This window comes from Ornithorhynchus anatinus, chromosome 12 (assembly GCF_004115215.2).
Source record: "Ornithorhynchus anatinus isolate Pmale09 chromosome 12, mOrnAna1.pri.v4, whole genome shotgun sequence".
NCBI lineage: Eukaryota > Metazoa > Chordata > Mammalia > Monotremata > Ornithorhynchidae > Ornithorhynchus > Ornithorhynchus anatinus.
Window position 1 is genome coordinate 37,310,343 of NC_041739.1, and position 24,032 is coordinate 37,334,374.

Consider the following 24,032-nt stretch of genomic DNA (forward strand, 5'->3'; position numbering starts at 1 on the left):
GAAGCAGCTATAAAAATAGTTACAAGTAGGTTAGTTAAAATAAATAAATTGAGCAGGTATAAATACACCTGAAGCTTCTGAAGGAGGATTCCCCAACTCTCACATTCCTTAATATTGGGAATGAGCAATGGGAGTCTTTAAATCCACAAGAAGCTATTCTGATCCTCATTATTCAGGTCACCCTCAAAGCTATTCTAGACATTGGACCCCACTCCTTGAGGCATAAATATGTGCTAAGGAGGGTGCAAGTAAGTCTATAGGTGCTCAATTTTTAATCAGTTATCCAAATGATCTTCCTGTTAGACTATTGCCATTGGATTTTCATCCTAATGAATCCCGAGGAGATTATTGACATTGATTTATCCCTCTGGACAATCTCCAATATCAATAAAGATATGAGGCCTCCATTGTGATCCTTATCCCATTTTCCTCTCCTTCTTGATAGGCTTTCCTCTAGGCTGAGCACTCTCCTATAGCTTTAGAGCCTCAGTGAGTTAACATCCTGTTTACACATGTAAATATCAATTTGTTCCGTAGTGGAGTTGTTTTACCCAAACTCAAGTCCTAAAACAGAGAAACTGTATTCTGGATGGTGCAAGTTAATTTTCATTATATTGCCATCATTCCGTTTTGATGGGTAGACCTGGAAGAATACCCAAATAATATAACCTGGAGATTTTTAAGAGATCTTGGAGCCCAGTCGGCAGAACTATTGAATTACTATTCTACTTCACTCCTCCGGGAGATGGTCTGCTGTGTGACTTTGGACAAGTCACTCACTTATCTGTGCCTCACATACCTTGTTCATAAGATGGGGGTTAGAATGTGAGCCCCATGTGGAAGAGGGACTGTGTCCAACCTGACTAACTTGTATCTACCCCAGCGCTTAGAAAAGTGCTTGGCACATACTAAGCACTTAATAAATACCATTATTATTATTCTCTCTCCCTTCCTCCACAGGCCATTGCTTCTCCCTCATCTTGCTTAAAGAAGGAAGTAAATTGGTGGCCCCTGGGGTAGGAAAATCGCTTATCCTCTATATCATTGTACAGCCTAGAACAGGCTTTAGTCTGAAATTTGATTACATTTCATTTCCAAATCTAGATCAGACTCAACAAGTAGAAGTCACAAGAAGACTGAGTTGCATAAAGCTTATTGTTTTCTGGAATTTACTTCTGATTCTTTCCCAGAACAAAATTATAGGCTTATAAGAATAGAAACATAACCCTAGCAACCAAAAACCCAAGTGGTCATTAACTCATATCCTGTGAATTGAGTGGTGATCTACTTGTGTCAAGCCATTCATTCTGACACTGTCATCCAGTTTGTTTTACATTTGCCTGTACAAACTATTAGCCTCACTGCATTTCATTTTATTAAATTGTTTCTCTAAAATAGTAAAAATAAGAGTTGGCGCTCCATATGAGGGATATAGAGAGGGAATACTAAGAAATTCAGAAAACTGTGCTGGAATTATATGTCTCTTCTGATTTGTAAAGAAAAGATGAAGAAGAGAAGGCTACAAAGGACGGGGTGAGAAAGGACATTAAGGGTACTGAAAGGAAGAGGGATGAAATGTAGTAAAGGTTAGCCGAAAGATTTTGGGGATGGGGAAGTTAAAAAATAATAAAATCAAAAAGACTTAAGAAGAAAAATAAGACCAAAGGAAAGGAGGGAACCCATCAAGAAAGGATTTTGAAGCTAATGCAAAACATTTGGGGGCATAGTGTGAGATCCAAGTTCACAAAAGCTCATCTCTGAATTACTGAAATTTATCTCTTTGTGATGCTTACCAGGAGAGAGTTCATTACTATCATTCTCACACTTATTCATTATTAGAAATAAAGTGGTTCGCTTCTTTCTGAGAAACTGCTTTTAAGACAGTGACTTTCCCGAAATCTTTCTCTCTTGCTCAATCCAGCTCCCCTAGGTTTCAGTGAATGCAAGTGTTGTATGTGAGGCTGAAACTGCTCAAATACTAATACTCCTCTCCCGGCTCCCCGCACCGTGTTGAGGATAGAAATGTGTGGATTCATCCAACAATACTTATGAAATGCCTTTTGCATGCAGAGCACTGGGCTAGGCACTTGGGAAAATACAAGCGCCTCTCTAGAATGTAATCTCATTATGGGATCTTAGAAATTAGAGAAATTGAAGAAGTTCTGCTAATTTTGTAGTACAATACTCTCCCAAGTGCTTTGCACAATAAATACCACTGATTGACTATAATAAAATCAAAGCAAGAGCAAAATCAAAGCACCCCACCCTTCTGGAAAAAAAAAATAGCCCCCGTTGAAAGTTAAGCCACTTTTCAACCTAAATATTAAGCATGCCACTTCTTGGGATTACATTTAAATACTGGAAGTTGTGATTGTTAGCTGTGTATCCAGAAAAAAAAAAATCTTGGCTTTATTAGTACCAGTGATGATATTGAATTCTACTGTTAGGTAAACTCAGATAACACTTGGACTGTCAGCATGCCTGGGCTTTCTCTTTGTGCAACTGATAAAACCATTAACACATAGTGGTAGACAGTTACTGCTTATCAGGAGTCTTGTTGAAAGCGGAAACACAGAACTTCTAAGCAGAGGATGGTGGGAGGTGACTGAACAAATTTCAACACTGTTTTCAAGGCTATCATTTGTATATTTGTCATGTACACAAATCATCCCACCTTCCTGAATTTTATAATCTGTTCTTCTCTTATCTAGTTGTGTGGTATATCCTGGAATGTTAATCACACTAAAGGATGGGGGTGGGGGGAGAAGCAACAAAAAGAACTATATTTCATAATTGTGATTTTTTTTTCCTGTTGATAACAGGGCACTCCATAAATTATTTAGGCTAAATTGCTGAGAGCTAGGAACTCTAGGATTTTACGTTTCATTCTGCACAATTTCACTGGTGTTCTACCTTGTTTTTTAAAAACATTAGGTGACAATCTCTTTTTCACAACTCTGTCTCTGGGAAAATACTGAAATTTCTGTAGCAATAATAGTATTTATTAAACTCCTGTGTTCAAAGCACTGTACTAAGGCCTGGGGGAAAAAATACACAGATGAGAATTAAACCCAGTCTTTGGCCCCCGCAGAGGCTCATAATCTAAAGAATAAGTTGGGGGGTGGGGAGGTTGGTGACAGACAGTTGTGGAAAGATGCAACAATGTAAGGGGCCAGGATGATGAGAAATTTAAGTGCAAGAGGGAGCTGTAGCTAGAAGACCAGAGTTTCAGCCTCCTGACAGCCCAGTCTTATGGTCACAGCTTCAGCTTTCCCAACTTTCTAAAGTGTTGTTCAGTCTCAACAGTCCCAGCCTTCGCAGCATGGACTAGTGGATAGAGCCTGGGCCTAGGAGTCAGAAGGACCTGGGTTCTAATCCTGGCTCCACCACTTCTCTGTGACACTGGGTAGATCACTTCACTTCTCTGTGCTTCATTTCCCTCATCTGCAAAAGGGTGATTAAGATCCTGAGCCGTATGTGGAACAGGGGCTGTTTCCAATCTGATTATCTTGAATCTACCCCAAAGCTTAGAACCGTGCCTGGCACACAGTAAGTGCTTAAAAATTACTACAGTTACTATTATTGTCTTTCTCAAAGTTGTATAGTCTCAACAGCCATAGCCTTCCCAACTTTCTGAAAATAGTACTGTCTCAACAGTCACAGCTGCATTCTTCCCAATTTTCTAAACATTGTACAGTCTCAACAGCCACAGCCTAGCCCAACTTTCTAAAAGTTGAGGAATCCACTGCAAGAGTGAGTTTCCTCTCTCCCTCAGCTGGAGCAACGGTTCACAGGTTCCCGATGGCAAAGACTTGAACAGCTTCTCTCCCTTGTGACCGGCCCCAGGCGGGATCGTTTATTAGGGGACTGGTTATGGACTCTCTCCCAAGAGCTTAGTAAGCGCTCAACAAATTCGACTGAATGAATAAATGATTCAAGCCGCAGTGGTTTCCTCACCTCTGGTAAGCTTTGTTGGAAACACACAATCAAATGCCCATACCCATGATTTATAATCATTTATTTACAGTATGTTGTTTGCTTACTCCAGGGCTTGGTTTTGGTTTGCAGCAATGAAAGGATACAGGCAGTCAGAACCACAGTGCTGTAACACAAAATAAACTTTTCCCAAAGTTATTTCATTTTAGTAAACTGGTTGTTTTCCAAGAACTGTCCTGATTTTCTACTGTGAAAGAAACTCAACGGAAGTAATTCCGAAGAGGAGACTGAGTCAATGAGACTATTTCATCTCTTGAGATAGATAGTTCTTCCTGTCAAGTTTATCTTTCCTGTATGAAGGGTCCATATTCCTTACTTCCCAACTCCAAATGTTAACATTATATAAGAAGTAGCATGTCAAGAAGACATAATCCCCCTAAGAATTCGCAGGACCAAAGTGGTTTTTATGCTGTAATTCTGTATTACTCACTGGGAAAAAATGCATGTAAAAAAACCACACACAAATACCACCAGACAACTCTGCACCCAGAATTGTGGCTCTTATTTGTAGTCTTTAAAACCATCTCTCAACAGATAATGAAAGGTGGTCAGAAAGTCCATATCCTTCCCTGTCTGTCTCTGTCTCTCTCCCCCCTCACTCTTTTTTCCTCACTCTGAGTTATTTCATCATCATAGATTCACAGTTCTCTTCTAAAACTTGCAAAAAATAAAGCTGCTTGTGTATCATATTTTATTGGGAAATCTGACTTTGCAAAATGCTATACCATTTTGAGGGAATCCTGTGGAATTTTCCTTTCCCTATGCATATGTTTTTCATTCTCTCTTAAGTTCCTTCTTGCCTATCATTTTAGTAATCCCCTTGTTTTAGGTTTGAATTCCAATCCAATCCTTTGCAGATCCCTGAATTCTTATTGTGGAAAAAAAAATTGTATGTGCTTCTTCAAATAATTTGAAAGACTTTATTGTTTAGGAAGTTACTGAGTGGTATGTATTTTCTCAGTGCAAGATTGAATTGCTATAATATATACAATTTCACAATTTGGTTATGCTGACATAACAGTGAATAGCTGTAAAAGCTTAGTGTGTGTGTGTGTGTGTATAAAAATTAGGATAGGTAATGCTAATTTGCAATTAACTTGATGTGAAAAGAAGCCTTTGTGCTCAAAATGCCCCTTACTGCTTTGTAAGGATTTGCAAAGAAATGCGTGTGACTGCAGGGGTGACTTCCCATGTCAGTTCTATTTTCTGCCCTGTATGTGATGTAAAAATGACACTCTGTCTTCTTGTCTCACATCAATTCCAACCTTTGCTCCAACTTAATGCCCAGTGAGAGTAATGGACGTTATCCTATCAAGTCCATGCTGGTTTCCATCACATTCGTTTATTTTTAACACCTCAGTAGAGACCCCCACGCTGGTCATCATTATGAAGCCCTTGAAAACGGACTGTAGTAGATGAAGAAATGGCTGATTTGTGACTGTGCCCAATTTTCTTCTTGCTCTTCTATTTGGCTTCCCTGAGAATTCTGAGTGTCAAGGCAGCCTTCCAAACTGCGGATTGATCTTATCTACTGCTTTGAAGCAACTCTAGATTATGTAAAAATCTCTTTCACTGCTAGCTTTTAGGCGTGTACGGATTTAATTCACACACACATAAACACAGAGGCAAGCTGGGATTTCTAGTTATGCTTTCCATTTGCACTCCATTCTGCCATAGCACATGTTTTCAACACACATTTTGGCTAGTACTTTATTTAGCAATTAGGGAATATTCACTTGACAATTCAAACCTATCTGTTTATGACCTATCCCAGTTTTGGAAGAAAAAGCTTGCGAGCATGGCTCTGGAACCGTTCTCCGGTGTGATGCTATCTTAACGTGGGGTTTGGCCAAAGTGCAACCTTCAGTGTTACATACTGGCATACCGTTTTATCCACTTTAGCTTCCCATAAAGGCATTTCCTAAAACCGGGAAGCATGGATAGTCATTTAGAGTCTAATTCCCACCTGTGTGTTCTTTCCTTAACACTTAGTCTAATGCTCTGCAGACAGTATGCACTTACTAAATACCACTGCTACAAGTACACTTAAGGAGCAAGAAACAAAATACAGTTTCACTGAATTGTTATGTCCGCACGTGAGTTTCTGTTGGAAGTTTTCATTTATGTGCACATTCACATAGTTGAATAGTTTTCCCTGAAGATAGTCCCTAAACTTTGTAAACCAAACGATGGGCTTAGGATCATTTCAGTTTTTGTTTCCAATATATTTTTAGTAACTGGAAGTTAATGGGCTGTATTTCTTATTAACTCCCTAAATTTGCCTCATCCCGGACTAGCGAATAGAGCCTAGGAATCAGAGGATCTGGGTTCTAATCCCAACTCCACCACTTATTTGCTGGGCAACCTCGGGCAGGTCACTTCACTTCTCTGTGCCTCAGTTACCTCATCTGTAAAATGGGGATTAAGACCGTGAGCCCAAAGCGGCACAGAGACTGTGTCCAAACTGATTACTTTGTATCTACCCCAGCCCTTAGAACAGTGACTGGCACATAGTAAGCACTTAACAAACACCATAAAAAAATAAAAACACAAAACAAAACCCCAGCTCTCTTGGATGGCAAAAGTGCCACCTGGAAGGAAAAGAGGCAGGAAAAAAAAGTGTGAATGATGGTAGGAAGGAACATGGACTGTTTTAGCATTTAAGGGCCTTTCTCAGTCCAATCATTCTATGAATTGTTAAAAATCTACCTAAATTTCCCCTCACTGAGCTAGGCATGTCCCAGAATAATCTGCTTGTAGAGTCCCAAATGCAACAATAGGGAAAGCACTAATAGAAGGAATATTTGGGTAGAGTGTATGGATTATGAAATTCTTTAATTTGACTATGCATGTATATAGAATATATATGTTTACATTCATTAATGTAGTTATATACACTACACAGATTGACAGACATTCTTAGAATAACAATAATAATAATTACAGTATTTGTTAAACCCCGATTAGACTGTAAGCCCGTCAAACGGCAGGGACTGTCTCTATCTGTTGCCGACTTGTTCATCCCGAGCGCTTAGTACAGTGCTCTGCACATAGTAAGCGCTCAATAAATACTATTGAATGAATGAATAAGCACTTAATATGTTGCAGGCACTGCACTAAATACTGGGATAGATACAAGGTAATTGGTTTGGACATAGTCCCTGTCCCGTTTTGGGCTCCCAGTCTTAATCCCCATTTTACAGATGAGGTAATTGAGGCTCAGAGAAGGGAAGTAACTTATCCGAGATCACCCAGCAGACAAGTGGTGGAACCAGGATTAGAGCCCAGGTCCTTCTGATTCCCAGGCCCCTGCTCTATTCGCTAGGCAATGCTGCTTCTCGGAATTCTGTTGTTTTTGATGTCTGCTGTGTTTTTAAAAAATTCCAGATCTAGGGAGGTTGTTAATGAGGAAACATTCCGCCACCTTCGTCACAACCTTGTTTGGAGCCTTCTTATCCTCTCGCTTTTTTACAAAAGTTGTGTCACGGGGCCGAATATTGTTCAACAGATTCCATGTTTTCCAGCCACATTTTACACATAATGAAGATCAGATTAAAGCTGGGCAGGCTCTTGGATCGTATAACACTGTTTTTTATAAGTTACAGCATGTAAAAGCTGACTCGGCCAAATTGGAGCATCCATTCCTCTTTGGTTTGCCTTGTAAATCTTGGATTGAGTTCATTATCACACTGTGTCTCAGGGATGAAGGCTGGTTGATATCACTAAAAGTTGGTCTTACCAAAAGGCTGGTTGGGTTCTGTTGGGAAGGTGCTTGTCCTATTTTTGATCACCCAAGTTAGTCATGGTTTGAATAACTGGTCATCCCAGACAACAGGCAGCTGATTGGCTTCCTTCAGGAAGGCCATAAAAAGTCAGAGGCTTCAAGTTCCTAGAAGTGAAGGTTGTCAGTTTAGGTAGACTGCGGAAAGGCCATTGGGAAGAAAGCTTTCTTCTGACCCTGCCCGTTCAGTTCCTTCCGATCACCCAACCCCTTTTAATCCGGGTAGGCCAAACCCAAACCCCCATTGCCGTTGACCTGTTCCCCAGCCTGCATCCGGCCCCTAGGAAGAACAACCTCTCTGGGTCTGTCTTCCCTCCAACGCTGGCATCGCCAGATCTGCTCACCAGGCCAACCTCAGAGAAGGTCAGGAGTCACCAGTTGTTGTTGCTAGGCATGCTTCAATACCCAGGCCTCTGGATGTCCAGTTGGCACCTTGGCAGATGGCCCATCTGGCTAAGCACCCCAGAGCCACACGGGCTCAATCCAGCATGGGCCGCCCCAGGAGCTCGAGGACTCAGTCGCCAGCGTTAGCTCTTCCCGTCGTGAGCTATGTCTGGGGGTTGGCCACTCTCCATGCTTCAGGGCTGAGATTGGTTGCAAGACCTGGACACAGTTGTTGACAGAGGGATGCAGACCACCCCAGTCCCCGGTAACTATCCCCAAGAACCTTGTCAGCTTCTCTGCGGGTCTTTCAACTAATAACCAAAATCCCCCCACACCAAGAGACCCCTACAATTAGGCACAGTCCCCACTCCCCAAAAGTTACCCTGAACTCCTTGTAATAATAGTAATAATTATTATTATGGCACTTGTTAAGCATGTACTATGTGCCAAGCACTGTTCTGGGGTAGTAACAAGTTAATCAGGTTGGACTCAGTCCCTGTTCCCCATGGGGAGCACACTCTGAATCCCCATTTTACAGATGAGGTAACTGAGGCCCAGAAAAGTTAAGTGACTTGCCCAAGTTCACATAGAAGAACTGGGATTAGAACCCAGGTCCTTTTGACTCCTAGCCCCTCGCTCTATCCACTAAGCCATGCTGCTTCCCGTAGTCAGTGTAGTCAATCGCAGTCAGTGTTATCCAACATACCCCTTGCCAAGTCATGTAGATAAGTCAGTCAATCGTATCTGAGTGCTTACTTTGTGCAAAGCACTGTACTAAGCGCTTGGGAGAGTACAGTACAACAATAAACAGACACATTATCTTCCACCGGTTCGGCATTTGTAAACTCCTTGCAAATCCTTGAAATAGTGAGGTTCAACAACAATGATCATGAATCTTCAAGTGTTCTCTTGCACCTCCTGATTTTACCAAGTTTTATTCGGATCAGTGATGAAGAAATTTCTTCTCCCCATCTAAACTATAGGCTCATAATGGGTAGGGAATATGTCTACTAATTCTGTGGGATTATACTCTCCCAAGCTTAGAACCGTGCTCTTCGCATAGTTTCAGTAAATGCCACTGATTGATTTGGCTACCGATCTATAGCTAAGAGGGGAAAAATGCATTGCTACTTCAAAACGTTAAGCTAAATCCTAAAGAGCTTAGACAAATTCATATCACATCGGTGTGCATGTTGCTGCATAAGCTTTCTGCTTCACTTATTTTTCCACGGGGGCAAATTAATGTCCTCTGCTTGGAGGTGGAATGAGGAAGCTTGGGTGCCTGGCCCAGCTTGGGTCCTGACTCTTCACTGACGTCACACTCTCAGGGACTGAAAACACCACACAGAGAGCCTGCTCAGATTCAGGAGGGTAGTGAACCCTCACTGCTCTCAATCAATCATATTTATTGAACGCTAATTGTGTGCAGAGCACTGTACTAAGCTACTGGGGCGAGTACAGTATGACAGAATAAGGTAGAAAAGTTCCTTATTAAACACTAATTGTGTGCAGAGCACTGTACTAAGCTATTGGGGCAAGTACAATATGACGGAATTGGTAGAAAAGTTCCCTGCCCATAAGGAACTTGGAGTCTAGAAGGGAAGACAGACATTCATATAAATAAATTAATTACAGATATATACATGTGCCATGGGGTGGGGTGAATAAACGTGACATATAATAATAAAAATGATGGTAAATGGTAAGTGCTTATTATGTGCCTAGCACTGTTCTAAGTGCTGGGGTAGATACAAGGTAATCAGGTGGTTCCATGTGGGGCTCACAGACTTAATCCCCATTTTACAGATGAGGGAACCGAGGCACAGAGAAGTTAGGTGAGTTGCCCAAAGTCACACAGCTGATAAGTGGCGAAGTTGGGATTAGAACCCAGACCTCTGACTCCCAAGCCCATATTCTTTTCACTAAGCCACTCTAAGTCAACTCTGTTAACCTCAGCAGCACTCAAGATGCCACATCTCTACGGGGAGCAGACTAATTGAATACTGTTGGCATCAACAAGGTTCCCTCTCACCGGGCTGTTTCTAGGATGTTGTGGAAGAAAGGTCGGGGTGGGGAGGTGTAAACTCTTGAAAAGCAGGTTGGGTTTGAAGCTCAGAAACAATCCTTTCTGCTATAGATCTTGGGATTCAGTAGTGCCATTCTCCTGCCATGCTCCAGATGCCACCTGAGTAGAAGCAAAGAATGTTAAGGCAGGGGGACAAGGGGTCCTCGGCTTGCAGCGTGGGTGGTACTAGGACTCCCAGAGCCTCCAAACCGGGGATTCCCAGAGATGGACCGAATCTGTTTAGGTGCATTCCGAATGTTGAAGGTGACAATAGACGGAGCACTGGAATATGGGGCTCTGGGCATGAATCTCAGTTCTACGTCGACTTCACTGCGTGTTTCTTTCCGGGCCTGATTAGGTGCTGGGGATCGGTGGCGATCAAAGGCTTGGGGCGGGATGGCAAGCTAACCCACGAACAACTGAGTCTCAAAGCCATTAGGGTAGGAGGTGTCCTGAGGAAACAACTCCTGACTGGTCAGCCAGTGATTCTATCCCAGAAGCAGGCATGGCAGAGAGTGAGGATGACTGCCACACATGTATTCTTTGCTTTCGTTACCTCTGGACCCGGCAGTTATGGAGAGCCGTTAACAGTACTAAAAAAAGCTTTGCCGCAAAATGGCAAGCCTGCACAAGGTGTAACTACTGCCTCTCAAGAGGCCTTGGCTGCTGAGAAAGCAGCTCTCTAGAAGGAATCGTAATAGTAATAATAGCATTTATCGAGTACTCACTGGGTGCGTTGCACTCGGCTAAACACTTGGGAGTAACAAAACAAGCAAGCGGTATATTCCTTAGGAGGTGCTTATGCTCTAATGGGGAAGATAGACACAAGCGTGTTTAAAACAGAATTATCAAAATCAATTCATCGGTGGTATTTATTGAGCAATTACTGCGTGCTGAACACCGTACTAGGTCCCTGGGAGAAAACAATACAATAGAGTTGGTAGAGAAGCAGCGTGGCTCAGTGGAAAGATCCTGGACTTGGGAATCACAGGTCATGAGTTCGAATCCCGGCTCTGCCACTTGTCAGCTGTGTGACTGTGGGCAAGTCACTTAACTTCTCTGTGCCTCCATTACCTCATCTGTAAAATGGGGATTAACTGTGAGCCTCACGTTGGACAACCTGATTACCCTGTATCTACCCCAGCGCTTAGAACGGTGCTCGGCACACAGTAAGCGCTTAACAAATACCAACATTATTATTAGACATGATCCTTGCCTGCAATGGGCTTTCAGTCTAAGAATGAACAACTGCATGAAATTATATACATAAATCTTGAGTATAGGTTTGAGTCCATAAATGCTAGAAATACTGAAGTGTTTTATGACCTGGGAGGCCGGGGTAAATCAGAGAGGGCATGTTGGAGGAGGTGGGCTTTCTGGTGAGTTTTGAATGTTAAGAGTGGTAGAGAACAGAAAAACAGAAAAACTTCATGCAGGCCGGTCCTAGTGGCATAAATGGGACTGTTACAGGTTAAGGATAGCTGAAAGTCTCATCCATCTAGCAGTTTCAACGAAGACTACATGTTGAACATTTTTAAAAAGTAACAGTACTAATAGCCAAAGAACTCAGTCACTGTGGAATGTTAACTATCATCTGGTCAAACTGAAGGGAAAAGAATTGTAGAAACAATGCACTTTCAAAGCCATGTCAAGAATTTCTACTCTCCTTCCATGGAGCAAGTTTCATTTTGCCTCAGGACTAGTGGAAGAACTTGATAACGCAACAGAAATGGCAAACTGATATGTAAAAGCGCTTTACAACATCTTAAAATGTTTATAGTTAGAAAGATGTTGAGGAAAAGGAGTTTCATGATTTTGATTGGCAGTACCTATAATTTAGATGTATTTAATTTGTACTGTGCTATAAAAGAAAGCCAGAATGAGCTTCCGGGTCCCTGTAGTTTTATAAGCCCTTAACTCTATCAGGCTCTATTGGTCTTTATTTTTAAGACCTTTTTTTTTTTTATGTTTGGTCTTCCTAAATTTTCTTTTTGTTGTGCACCTCACTAATTGTTTCCACATGGCACCCATTTATGAATTCAGGCTGAGGCTGGGCACCCTATAGACTTTTTTTTTTTGTTCCAGCCTCAAATGGACAAGGGGAAAATAGAGGCTTAGCATTTCAGATCATGAAACAGAAAGGAGCAAAGACCTTTAAAAAGGCAAGGCTCCTCTACAAGGACGCTAATTGGGAAATTATACAGAACTATTTATTCTTCCTTTTTGGTGTGATTTTTTTTTTAATTCTTCAATGCAACATTAAAAGTGGCAAGTCTGAAACTATGAATCAACTTATGTAGCTCAAACTCCCTCCCCTGGCTTTGCTGAGTTTGACACTGTATTAAACAGGGTGCTCCAACAGACATGGAGAAGCCTGTCATACATTTGCTTACAGTTTATTTTCTACTGTGAGTACTTATGCAGCCTTGGAATACTGTTTAAGGTCTAAGATTTGGAAAGCTTTTACTCTATATTTTCTCTATCTCAGAGAAGCAGCGTGGCTCAGTGGAAAGAGCACGGGCTTTGGAGTCGGAGGTCATGAGTTCGAATCCCAGCTCTGCCACTTGTCAGCTGTGTGACTGTGGGCAAGTCACTTAACTTCTCTGGGCCTCAGTTACCTCATCTGTAAAATGGGGATTAAGACTGTGAGCCCCATGTGGGACAACCTGATTCCCCTATGTCTACCCCAGCGCTTAGAACAGTGCTCTGCACATAGTAAGCGCTTAACAAATACCAACATTATTATATTTCTTTCAGAAAATCATCTATTATAGAGGTGTGATAGCTAGTTTTCATTCCTCAAATTACTTTATTCATTCATTCAATAGTATTTATTGAGCGCTTACTTATATGCAGAGCACTGTACTAAGCGCTTGGAATGTACAAATCGGTAACAGATAGAGACAGTCTCTGCCCTTTGACAGGCTTACAGTCTAATGAGCAACTGCTTAGTCCCTTGTGTTTGAACCCAACTGATTGACCCAAAATATTTACCCCATCAAAAAAAAAATGCCTTTAGATTTCAGGGGATCTCAGAGGATTCCTTTTTGATTATTCCCTCACCTATTACTCAAGAATGGACATTGAGCCCATTTGATGTTTGATCTTTAAGTGCACAAATAGCAATTATGACTTCAGGGAGTCTGAACCATATTGACCCAAGAGACAGTATTTTCTGAGATGCTTAGTGGCTCACCGTTAGGAAAATAGAAGTGGCTTTTATTCTGCTGTGGCAATACAGCTGTGAAAGATGGATAATCTGTGTGACTTGCCTCCCAGGTGAACTTAGAAGATGATACCGTAATGGTCTTAAAGCGCTCTGAACTCACTGGAGAAAAATCAGACATGGGCAGCGTTAGGAAGCAAAGCCGGGGTGATAGTCAGGAGAGCCCCCTCTTTCCACTGCTTCCTTCTCTCTACTCTTTTTAATTTCTGCTCTTACCTTTCTGTGTTTTTTATTTTTTTCAACAAAGCACCAGGACATTTCAAATGAAAGCCCATTGCAGTGCATCCTTGGGGTTGTGACTTTTTAAAAAGGATAAATAAGCAACTCAAGCCATTTATTTTTCCCAGCGTGATTTTCAAAACTCAATTTGGAATCACCTCCAGAGCAAAAAAGCCAAACTTACGTGGTGGAAGCAACATGATCTCTAGAACTTTTCACTTTGCAATGACGAATTAAGAATCTGGTCAGCAGTCAGCTCCTGCTCACCTGCCAACACCTTGCGGGATGTTGGCTTTGCAGAGTTATATTATTAAGGTTTTAGGTATCAGAAGTCCTTGGAATAGAGTACTGAGCCTGTGTTTGGTCAGTGAAGTTCTATGTCCATCCAAATAATGCAGAATTTGCATCTTCTGCCTCCTTTGTCGTCTCTCCCAAGTGCATTACGCAGTACTCTGCATGCTGTACTGATCGATCAGTACAATTTTTTATGGCATCTGTTAACTGCTCACTATGTGGCCAGGCACTGTACTAAGTGCTGGGTAACTACAAGCTAATGAGGTTAGACACAGTCTGTCATCGTGGAGCTCACAATTCTAAACCACATTTCATAGAAAGAGAGTTAAGTGACTTGCCCAACGTCACACAGCAGACAAATGGCACAGCCGGCAATAGAACCCAGCTCCTCTTGACTCTTAGGCTCTTGCGCTTTCCATCAGGCAACACTGCTTCTACAGTCGATTGATAAATAGGAATATCTAACTCTGTGTGTTCTGTGCACTTAGATCAGGATTTTTAAGCACTTGATATTCACCCCACTCTGAGCACTATTTATTTTAACATCCGTCTCCCCTTCTAGACGGTAAGCTCCTTGTGGGAAGGGAATGTGTTTACCAACTATGCTGTGCTTGCTCAAGCACTTAGTACATTACCCCCAGCGTGGCTCAGTGGAAAGAGCCCGGGCTTGGGTGTCAGAGGTCATGGGTTCGAATCCCAGCTCTGCCCCTTGTCTGCTGTGTGACCGTGGGTAAGTCATGGGGATGGGGATGAAGACTGTGAACCTCACGTGGGACAACCTGATTACCCTGTATCTACCCCAGTGCTTAGAACAGTGCTCTGCACCTAGTAAGCACTTAACAAATACCAACATTATTATTACAGCGCTCTGCACATGGTAAGCCCTCAGTAAATACTATCAATTGATTGATCAGAATACAAACAGGGGAGCAAAGTTTAGTATCATTTTGAAGTATCAAGAGCTTAGTAGTAGAAGTAATAATCATAATAATTATTCAACACTTACAGTGTGGTAAGCATTGGGAAATAATACCAGGTGAGAATTAGGCATGGTCCCTGCCCCTCAAGGGGGCTCACAATCTAACACTAAAGGAGTAAAGGTGATCTACGACAGACGCAGAAGGAAAAAATAAAACTAAAGCACAGAATCAACATGAAAGATGCGGACAGGGATAAATAGAAAATAGAAGAAGATGAAAGTCACAAAGTAATCAGTGCTTCTTGTGTGCCAGGCTTTGAAAGCGAGGGGGCAGTTACAAAAGAATCAGAGGAGATAGTCCTGTTCCAAATGGGGCTCACCATCTCAGAGGTAGAGTGAATAGCTTTGCCTATTTTTCAGATGAGGAACCTGAAGCACAGAGAGGTTGTTTTGTTTCTGTTGTTTTGGTTTTGGGGGGAGGTTTTATGGGCCTCATGAAGTACTTACTATGTGTCGAGCAGTGTTTTAAGCGCTGGAATAGATCAAAGTTTATCAGGTTGGACTCAGTCGCTGTCCCACATGGGGCTCCCATTCTAAGTAGGAGGGAGTAGGATTTAAACCCCATTTTACAGATGAGGGAACTGAGGCATAGAGAAGTTAAGAGACTTGCCCAAGGTCACAAAGCAGACAAGTGGCAGAGCTGATATTAGAACCCAGGTCTTCTGATTCCAGGTCCATGCTGTTTCCACTAGGCCACGCTGCTTCTCAGTGACTTGCCCAAGGTCACACAGCAAGCAAATTAAGGATCTGGGATGAGAATCTGGGACTCAAACCCTCCAATCCCAAGCACTTTCTACTAGACCACACTGCTTCCCAAGTATTCTTTTGGACTTTTGAATTAGACCCTTGCCCTAGGACTCTCAGGGGACTAATTGAATTCTTTCTGAAATCCACATCTTGTATCCAATTTTCTGGCTGGTTCTAAAGATTACTGGTTGGACTCAGGCCTCACAAGAGAGCTAGCAAGTGAAATTTACATTGGTTTTAGCTGATGGCAGCCAGATATAACTTCTCGTATCCCACTCGTAGTTTGCATGTGGAGCGGGATCTTAACTCACAGCTTGGGCACATATGATTACTTTTTTTTCCCCCAAGTCATATGAGTCATATTTATCTTTGAATTAAGGCGCATTCTTGGATAAAATTGTGGTAGTGAAATTGTGTGTTTGATAAGAAATCTACTTTAGATTTCAGGAGGTTGATGTGGCAGTTGATCAATTACCTCTATGTAGATTATATGTAAATAAGAAATCTACTTTAAACTTAGATTTCAGGACATTGAGGTGCAGTTGATCAATTAACTCAATGCAGATTGTATGTAAATAACCTTGTGTGTGCACATATTAGAATAGAAATTTTTATCAGGTGAGGAAAGCCACTTGGAATCAGATTCTTTAGAAGTATAATTTAAATCAAAAATATTCTCCCATGTCATAGATTGAGCGTTCGCCCAGTTCAAAATGGAATCCAAATCATAAGAACCTCAGCAGGTGACTGTTAGTCCTGTCTGAGTTATTCAATATGTAGGATATTGTCTTTAAGGGATTTAGGACAAAGTTGCAGTGAAGCAGCATCATTCGACAAGTGAATTCATTCATTCAATTGTATTTATTGAGCACTTACTATGTGCAGAGCACTGTACTAAGCAAATTGGCATCTCATACCTGTGAAAGCTGTAGTCTTGGGAAGAAACAGAAAACAAAATCCAAAGTGAAGTCATTATGTGTACCCCAATATGGAAATTTTAGTTTTCAGTACTTTAAGTTCAAACTTAAAGTCAGGTGGTCTAGGGTTATGTGATTGATAATAACTATGGTGATATTTCTTTAAGTGCTTACTAAGTGCTAAGTACTACACTAAGCACTGGGTAGATGGAAGAAAATCAGATCAGATAGGGTGCCTGTCCCATATGAGATTCACAGTCTAAGTAGAAGGGAGAAGACAAATGATTAGTTCCCATTTTACAGATGAGGAAACTGAGGCACGGAGAAGTTATGAGTCTTGCCCATAATCACACAGCAAACAGCGGCAAAGCTGGAACCAGAACCCAGGTCCTCTGCCCCTCCAGGCCCGTGCTCTTTCCACTACTTGAATAAGAGTTTCCTTAGATTAACCCATTAAATATTTTGAAAATTCAGAGTCAGGAATTTGTGAGCAGATCAAATTGCTCACACTCGACTCTTCTAGGCATCATTTCCACCCCTCATTCAAGTGTTCTGCACGCAGTAAGTGCTCAATAAGTGTGACTGCTTGATTACTTGATTGATCTCCAAAGAAGCTTGGGGAGTTACTCTGTCAGGGCAAGAACCCCGGCAAGAGGAGAGTTAGTCCAAGAGGGGGCCTGCAGAAGGGGTGGAGGGAGACCTGTGAAAGTGGGAGACGGGGGCTGAAGAGAAATGCCTTAAGTTTTCTGTTGCCCGCTGTCTCCCTTAACCCAGATACACAGGGTGCTAATTGGCTCTATGCATATCCAAGTCATGCAACAGATTATCGCTTCAGAAATCTAACAGGTAGATTCGGAGTCAAGCAGTGAAATGCAAATGTCTCCCCATCTAGAGAAGCAGTGTGGCTTGGTGAATAGAACGGGGGCTTTGGAGTCAGAGGTCATGGGTTCTAATCCTGACTTCACCACTTGTTAGCTGTGTGACCTTGGGCAACTCACTTTATTTCTCTATGCTTCAGTTACCTCATCTGTAAAAAGGAGATGTAGTCTGTGAGCCCCTCGTGGGACAACCTCATACCTTGTATCTGCCCCAGTGCTTAGAACAGTGCTTGGCAAATAGTAAGCACTTAACAAATACCAATATTATTATTATTATTATCTAGAGCTCTAGAGCACAAGCTTCCCGGCAGGGAACATGTCTACCAAATCTGTAGTATTGCAGTCTTAGTGCTTAGTACAGTGCTCTGCATACAGTAAGTATTCAATAATTGAGGGTGGAAGAGATGATTTTTATTGCTCATCTAAAAACACAATCCAGCTAGAAAAGTCAACAAAGGACCCAGTTAAAATAAATTTTCTATGCAAAGGTTTCTTTGACTGAGTAATGAACAGGACAATAGGAAAGCAGCTGTTTAGGAAAGACCCTAATCCCAAGATACTTTCAGGTACAAACTTGTCATGAAAGAGCACAAATAAGGGTTTTTTTATGGTGTCTGTTAAGAATATTACTACGTGCCAGACACTGACGTAGATAGAAAATAATCAGGTAGGACACATTCCTCGTCCCACCTGGGGCTTACTTACAGTCCTAATCCCCATTTTACAGTTGAGGTAACTGAGGCACAGAAAAGTGAAGCGACTTGCCCAAGGTAACAAGCACGGCAGGCAAGTGGTGGAGCTGGGATTAGAACCCAGGTCCTTCTGACTCCCAGGTCCATGCTGTACCCACTAGGCCACACTGTTTCTCTAGACTGTAAGCTCATGAGCAGGGAACATTTCTACCAACTCTGTTGTACTCTCCCAAGCGCTTAGTACGGTGCTCTGCATGCAGTAAGTGCTCAATAAATACTCTTGACTGATTGATCCCAAATCCACTGCTGGTTAAACTTCCTTGCCCTTTTCCTTATAGTGGAAACTTATTTATAACAATAAGGAGAAGATTGAGGAATGATGCGGTAGTTTCAATTAGAGAGAGAAAGAAGCATCCACCATTAATCACGAAGGTGCCAGTCTTTGTCACTCTTGCCTGCCTCATTCTGAGGATGGAGGAATAGCCTTTTATATTCTTCTTGACTTTCCTCTCAGTTCTGTTCTGAGCTATAAGGTGATAGGGTGCCTTTCCCTCTACTTGGCGATACCTTATTTCAAAATGGGGTTGATCTTTTTTTCCTAATTCCGAATGCAAATTGTACATATGTCTGTGATTTATGAACCCTGACTTATGCCAAGCTGGCTCTAAACTGGGGTTTGAAACGTATGGCAGCTTCCAGTGGGCAATTACACTTGGAGGAAAGAGCCTCTGTTTCCACTGAAAACACTGTATAAGTATTTGAGAAATGTTGTGACCTCAGATGTTTCATAATGACTAGCACATAATGTCTAGCACGCTGCTGCTACATCTAGAGATTTGATCTCTCCTAGCTCCTAGTGTAAACAATTAAAATGCTTAGTAAAAAACCGAGGCAGATCCGCACCAATAGCTGGAAACCACACAACCTTGGTAGAATTTATCTTAACTAGGAAGAGGGGCAAAGCCATCGCAAAAAATATAATAAGCCTAAGGATGTGTTCCTGGTAGAGCTTACCAAGATTTATTGGAGAAGCTGAAATAAAGTTTATTTTTGTGTTCTCCTAAAATCTCATTTCTGTTTCAAATGCAATCCACAGGTCAAGAAGTGTATTAAGTTGTTGATGCTGTCAATTTTACTAATGGATATTGTATCTGTGAGAAATAACTGTCTTCAAAATTAATTCAATTATTTCATGATATGGTCATTTGAGAGGACCAAACAAGAGGAATTGCAATTAAAGCAGAAGTTTCTGTTAAACATGAGGAACCTCTTCCTGTTGGGTGATAAAACACCCTAACTAGCTATCAGAATAGTGGAGCCCCAACTTTTTTTTAGAGTTCGAGATCTTGAAATCTTGATTTCCCTCGATTTCTCCCTCGCTCAGTTATTCTGTGATCCTCCAAACAATTATTTGAATGTCTGAAAATATGATGGCATATTCTCTAGTCTGTAAACTCCTTCTAGACTGTAAGTTTGTTGTGGACAGGGAACATGTCTACCAACTCTGTTATATTGTACTCTCCCAAGAGCTTAGTACGGTGCACTGCACAAAAGTCCACACAATAAATATGATTGATTGATTACTATATTAGGAGTTACCAAGACTATTGCAAAGCCCATGGGAGCAAAAAGAAAGGTATTACGCTAATCCCCAGCCCCCACTTCAAAACCAGGGTCTCTGCTCCTTCAGCTGTCAGTCCAGAACCTTCTGAGGAGAGGAATCCAAGGAGAAAACAATCTCAAGGCAACCAACTTTAATCTCTCAGTCAAGGAGAGAGTGGGGAGGAAATCATAGTGTGATTTAGACACTTTGCACCTTCAGTAGTAACAGAAGAAGTGCAAAGTCATTCAGGAAGGAGCCTACAGGGAAAGAGATTCACTTTCCTTCAACATCCCCTTTGCCAGCCAATCCTGCCTAGAACCATCATAATTAAGAGGCTCAGTGGAGAGTGGAAAGTGTCAAGTGGCCGTAGATGGTCTCAGTGGAAAAAAGCCCTGCAAAATAATTGTCACAAGACAGAGAGTTCACAAAACATCTCTCTGACGGTCATACTGGGGAAAGAATATAAAGTATAGAATGTACTGTGAGCTCGCTGTGGGCAGGGGATGTGTCTGTTTATTTTTATACTGTACTCTCCCAAGTTCTTAGTACAGTGCTTTGCACACAGTAAACACTCAATAAATACAGATGAAGGAATGAATGAATACTCCTATGTAGAACAGTGGACTGCCAGAGGTAACAGTTGCGCTCAATCAATTGTATTTACTGAGTGCTTACTGTGTGCAGAGCTGTGTATTAAGCGCCTGGGGGAGTACAACACAATATAACAGACACATTCTCTGTCCGTGATGAGCTTACAGTCTACAGGGGAAGAAATTGCAAGGAAGTACCCATTTTTCAACTAGTTTAATCTCAATAAGTTTAGTCTCAACAACTTTCCTACCTGCAAGAACCAGAGAAGGGCAATGGGGCACAGACTTGTGTCAAATCTTTTGCTGAAACAAGAAAGAATTTATCATTTAAACTTTTGGATTGGAGGAAATAGTGGGATATATGTATATAATCACTTATGTGGTTACAGGAAATCACTCATAAAATTGTTGGAGATAACATCGGCCTGATTTTATACTGAAGTGGTATGGTCTTTCCTTAAGGAACTGTCCTGTAGAACACTCCTCTGAACTCTCATTCGTGCTCAGTAAATGTTGTTTGACTTCTAATTAATCACTCATGAGGATTCATTCGACCCATCTCTACAAATGAACCACGTTCACTTATCGGTAGTAAATCTATAAAAATGTTTCCATTCAACAGAAGGAATGGGACACAGAAATCATCGAATTTATGAACCAAGGAGAAGCAAAACTTGAGAAACTGCATGGCCTAGTAGATAGAGTTGATGATGATGGTATTTGTTAAGCGCTTACTATGTGCAAAGCACTGGGGGGATACAAGGTAATCAGGTTGTCCCATGTAGGGCTCACAGTTTTAATCCCCATTTTACAGATGAGGGAACTGAGGCACAGAGAAGTGAAGTGACTTGCCCAAAGTCACACAACTTACAAGTGTCCGAGCAGGCATTAGAACCCATGACCTCTGACTCCCAAGCCCAGGCTCTTTCCACTGAGCCATGCTGCTTCTCTAGAGCATGGGCCTGGGAGTCAGAAGTCTTGTCCCGGCTCTGCCACTTGTCTGCTTGTTGCTGTGTGAGTTTGGGCTAATCACTTAGCTTGTCTGTACCTCAGTTACCTCATCTGTAAAAGGGGGATAAAGATTGTGAGCCCTGCGTGGAATAGGGACTGTGTCCCACCTGATTATCTTGTATTTACCCCAACACTTAGTACAGTTCCTGGCACATAGTAAGTGCTCAACAAATACCAGCATTGTTATTAAATGATGATTTTCAAATACCACAGAAGACCCCCAGCCCACTATTTTTGTGTTTTCAAAGTTGTGGATGGAGTTGTAAAGACCCTCAAAGTCCCACCTGCATGGTGGCAGCCACAAGTGCACGAGAGCAGAGAGGAAGCAGTCTTGCTGAAGCTCCAGTTTAGACGTTAGTGTAATGAGGAAGGGGCTCTCCACAGAAGCTCTAAGCTCCTGGTGGTTCCCCCGATAAAGTCACCAGGTAATAAGCTAAAAAGCAAGGATGTGGCCAGTGGGAGGAACTAGGAATGCTAGATTGTAAATTCCTTGTGGGACAGGGATCAGGTCTACCTCCTTCATTGTACTCTCCCGAGCTCCTAGCATAATGCTCCTCACACAGTAGGAGCTTGATAAATACCACTGATTAACTGAAACTGCCTGTAGGCAAACAACTTGTGTCCCCACTTTCTCTTCCCTCCACCTCTAGACTGTAAGCTCATCTTGGGCAGGGAATGTCTTTTATATTGTTATATCGCACTCCCCCAAGCGCTCAGTACAGTGCTCTGCAAACAGTAAGTGCTCAATAAATACTGAGTGACCTGCTCCGTAAGTTCTCATGCTACCAACCAGGAATACAAGCTCGTTGTGGGCAGGGAATGTGTCTATTTAGTGTTATATTGCGCTCTCCCAAGCGCTTAGTTAAGTGCTGTGCACACAGTAAGCGCTCAATAAATGAGATTGAATGACTGACAAGTAGCGATCAGACACCTCAGGGGAAAGGAACCTCGTTGGTATATTTAGCTCCTAGGTCAGCCCAACAGAGATTGAGGCTTTTAGATGTTGACTTTTTATCCACCCCATCAATCAGTCAGTGGTATTTATTAAGCACTTTTTTTTAAATGGTATTTGTTAAGCACTTCCTTTGTGCTAGGCACTGTACTAAGAGCTGGGGTAGATACATGATTAACAGGCTGAATACAGTCCCCGTCCCACATGGGACTCACAGTCATAATCCCCATTTTACAAATGAGGTAACTGAGGCCCAGAGAAGTGAAGTGACTTGCCCAAGGTCACATAGCAGACTAGTAGTGGAGCTGGGATTAATAATAATAATTATGGTATTTGTTAAGCACTTACTATATGCCAAGCACTGTTTTAAAAGCTGAGGTAGGTACAAAGGTAGTCAGGTTGTCCCACGTGGGGCTCACAGTCTTGATCCCTATTTTCCAGATGAGGTACCTGAGGCCCTGAGAAGTGAAGTGACTTTCCCAAGGTCACACAGCAGACAAGTGGCAGAGCTGGGATTAGAATCCAGGTCGTTACTGTGTGCAAAACACTGAGATCATACTAATAAATGTGGTCTTTGTTAAGCACATACAATGTGCCAAGCTCTGTACTAAGCACAGGAGTGGATACAAGAAAATCAGGTATCACATGGGACTCATAGTCTAAGTAGACGGGAGGGCAGGTATTGAATCTCCATTTTGCAGATGAGGGAACTGAGGCACAGAGAAGCTAAGTGATTGGCCCATAATCACACAGCAAGTGAGTGGCAGTTGGGATCAGTACCCAGATCCTGTGATTCCCAGGCTCCTGCTCTTTCCGCTAGGTGACACAGCTTCTCAACTAAGCACTTAAGAGAGTACAAGAGTTGCCCTTATAGTACTTGTAGGCCCAATTACTACCGTCAAGGATCTAACAGTCCAGCGGAGGATCTTGTCACCCACTTAGAGTTCTTGCAGTAACAAAGAGAGCATACTTTCCCGAGTCTCTATAACCATAAAGGGAGATTTCACTTATCCTTTTCAAATTCAGAATTCCTACCGATGTTTAACTCAGAAAGATCAAAATAATTTCAGTGTCAGCCTTCTGGCGGTTGAAAATGCTGTTTTCTACCCAGCTCTGCTGATTTTTTTCTCAGAACATATCTGTTGCTTTAAAATCCTAAACTTCCCGGGGAAACATATCACTGGGGGCTGGAAGAGGTTGGACTATTTCTATCTGCTGCTTGGCCGTCCCTTCAGTCACTCACAGGAGCATTCTCACCTGTTCTTTCTCTTCTCCTTTTTCTAGGGCCCCCCTGGTCCGAAAGGCGATAAGGTGAGTAGACACGGCTCCGTCCGTGGAGCCAACGGAAACCGGTAGTGGCATGACTAGGGAGCTAGTTTGTTTGGAAACCGTTTGATGTGCGACTGAAGAGAGTAGTGCATAGACTCTGTGTTAAAATATCATCTCGTCTTTCCACTTTGCAGGGAGATCAAGGTGATCAGGGTCCTCGGGTAAGCAGTCTCCAAAACGTTTCACTCCTCCTACCCTGAGTAGGTGATTAGTTCTTAGCACCGAGCGGACGAATTCATCCGACTATCTCGGTGACCCCTTGCTGCTTAGCTGCATTCCCCGCGACCCCCCGCATGTTTTAGTAACTGCCAGCAGAACTGTCTGACCAACTACAACTGGGATGGCTTCCACCAGCCCTTTTAAGTCATG

At 42.2% G+C, this 24,032-nt stretch overlaps 1 protein-coding gene across 1 annotated transcript in view; it reads left to right on the forward strand.

The window, feature by feature from the left end:
• The window catches only part of COL25A1 (collagen type XXV alpha 1 chain), a 550,081-nt gene that overhangs the window by 346,926 nt on the left and 179,123 nt on the right, over window positions 1-24,032 (forward strand). The window contains 2 exon segments of the mRNA XM_039913724.1: window positions 23,619-23,645; window positions 23,798-23,824. Of these exon segments, the coding sequence (XP_039769658.1) occupies window positions 23,619-23,645; window positions 23,798-23,824 (54 nt within the window).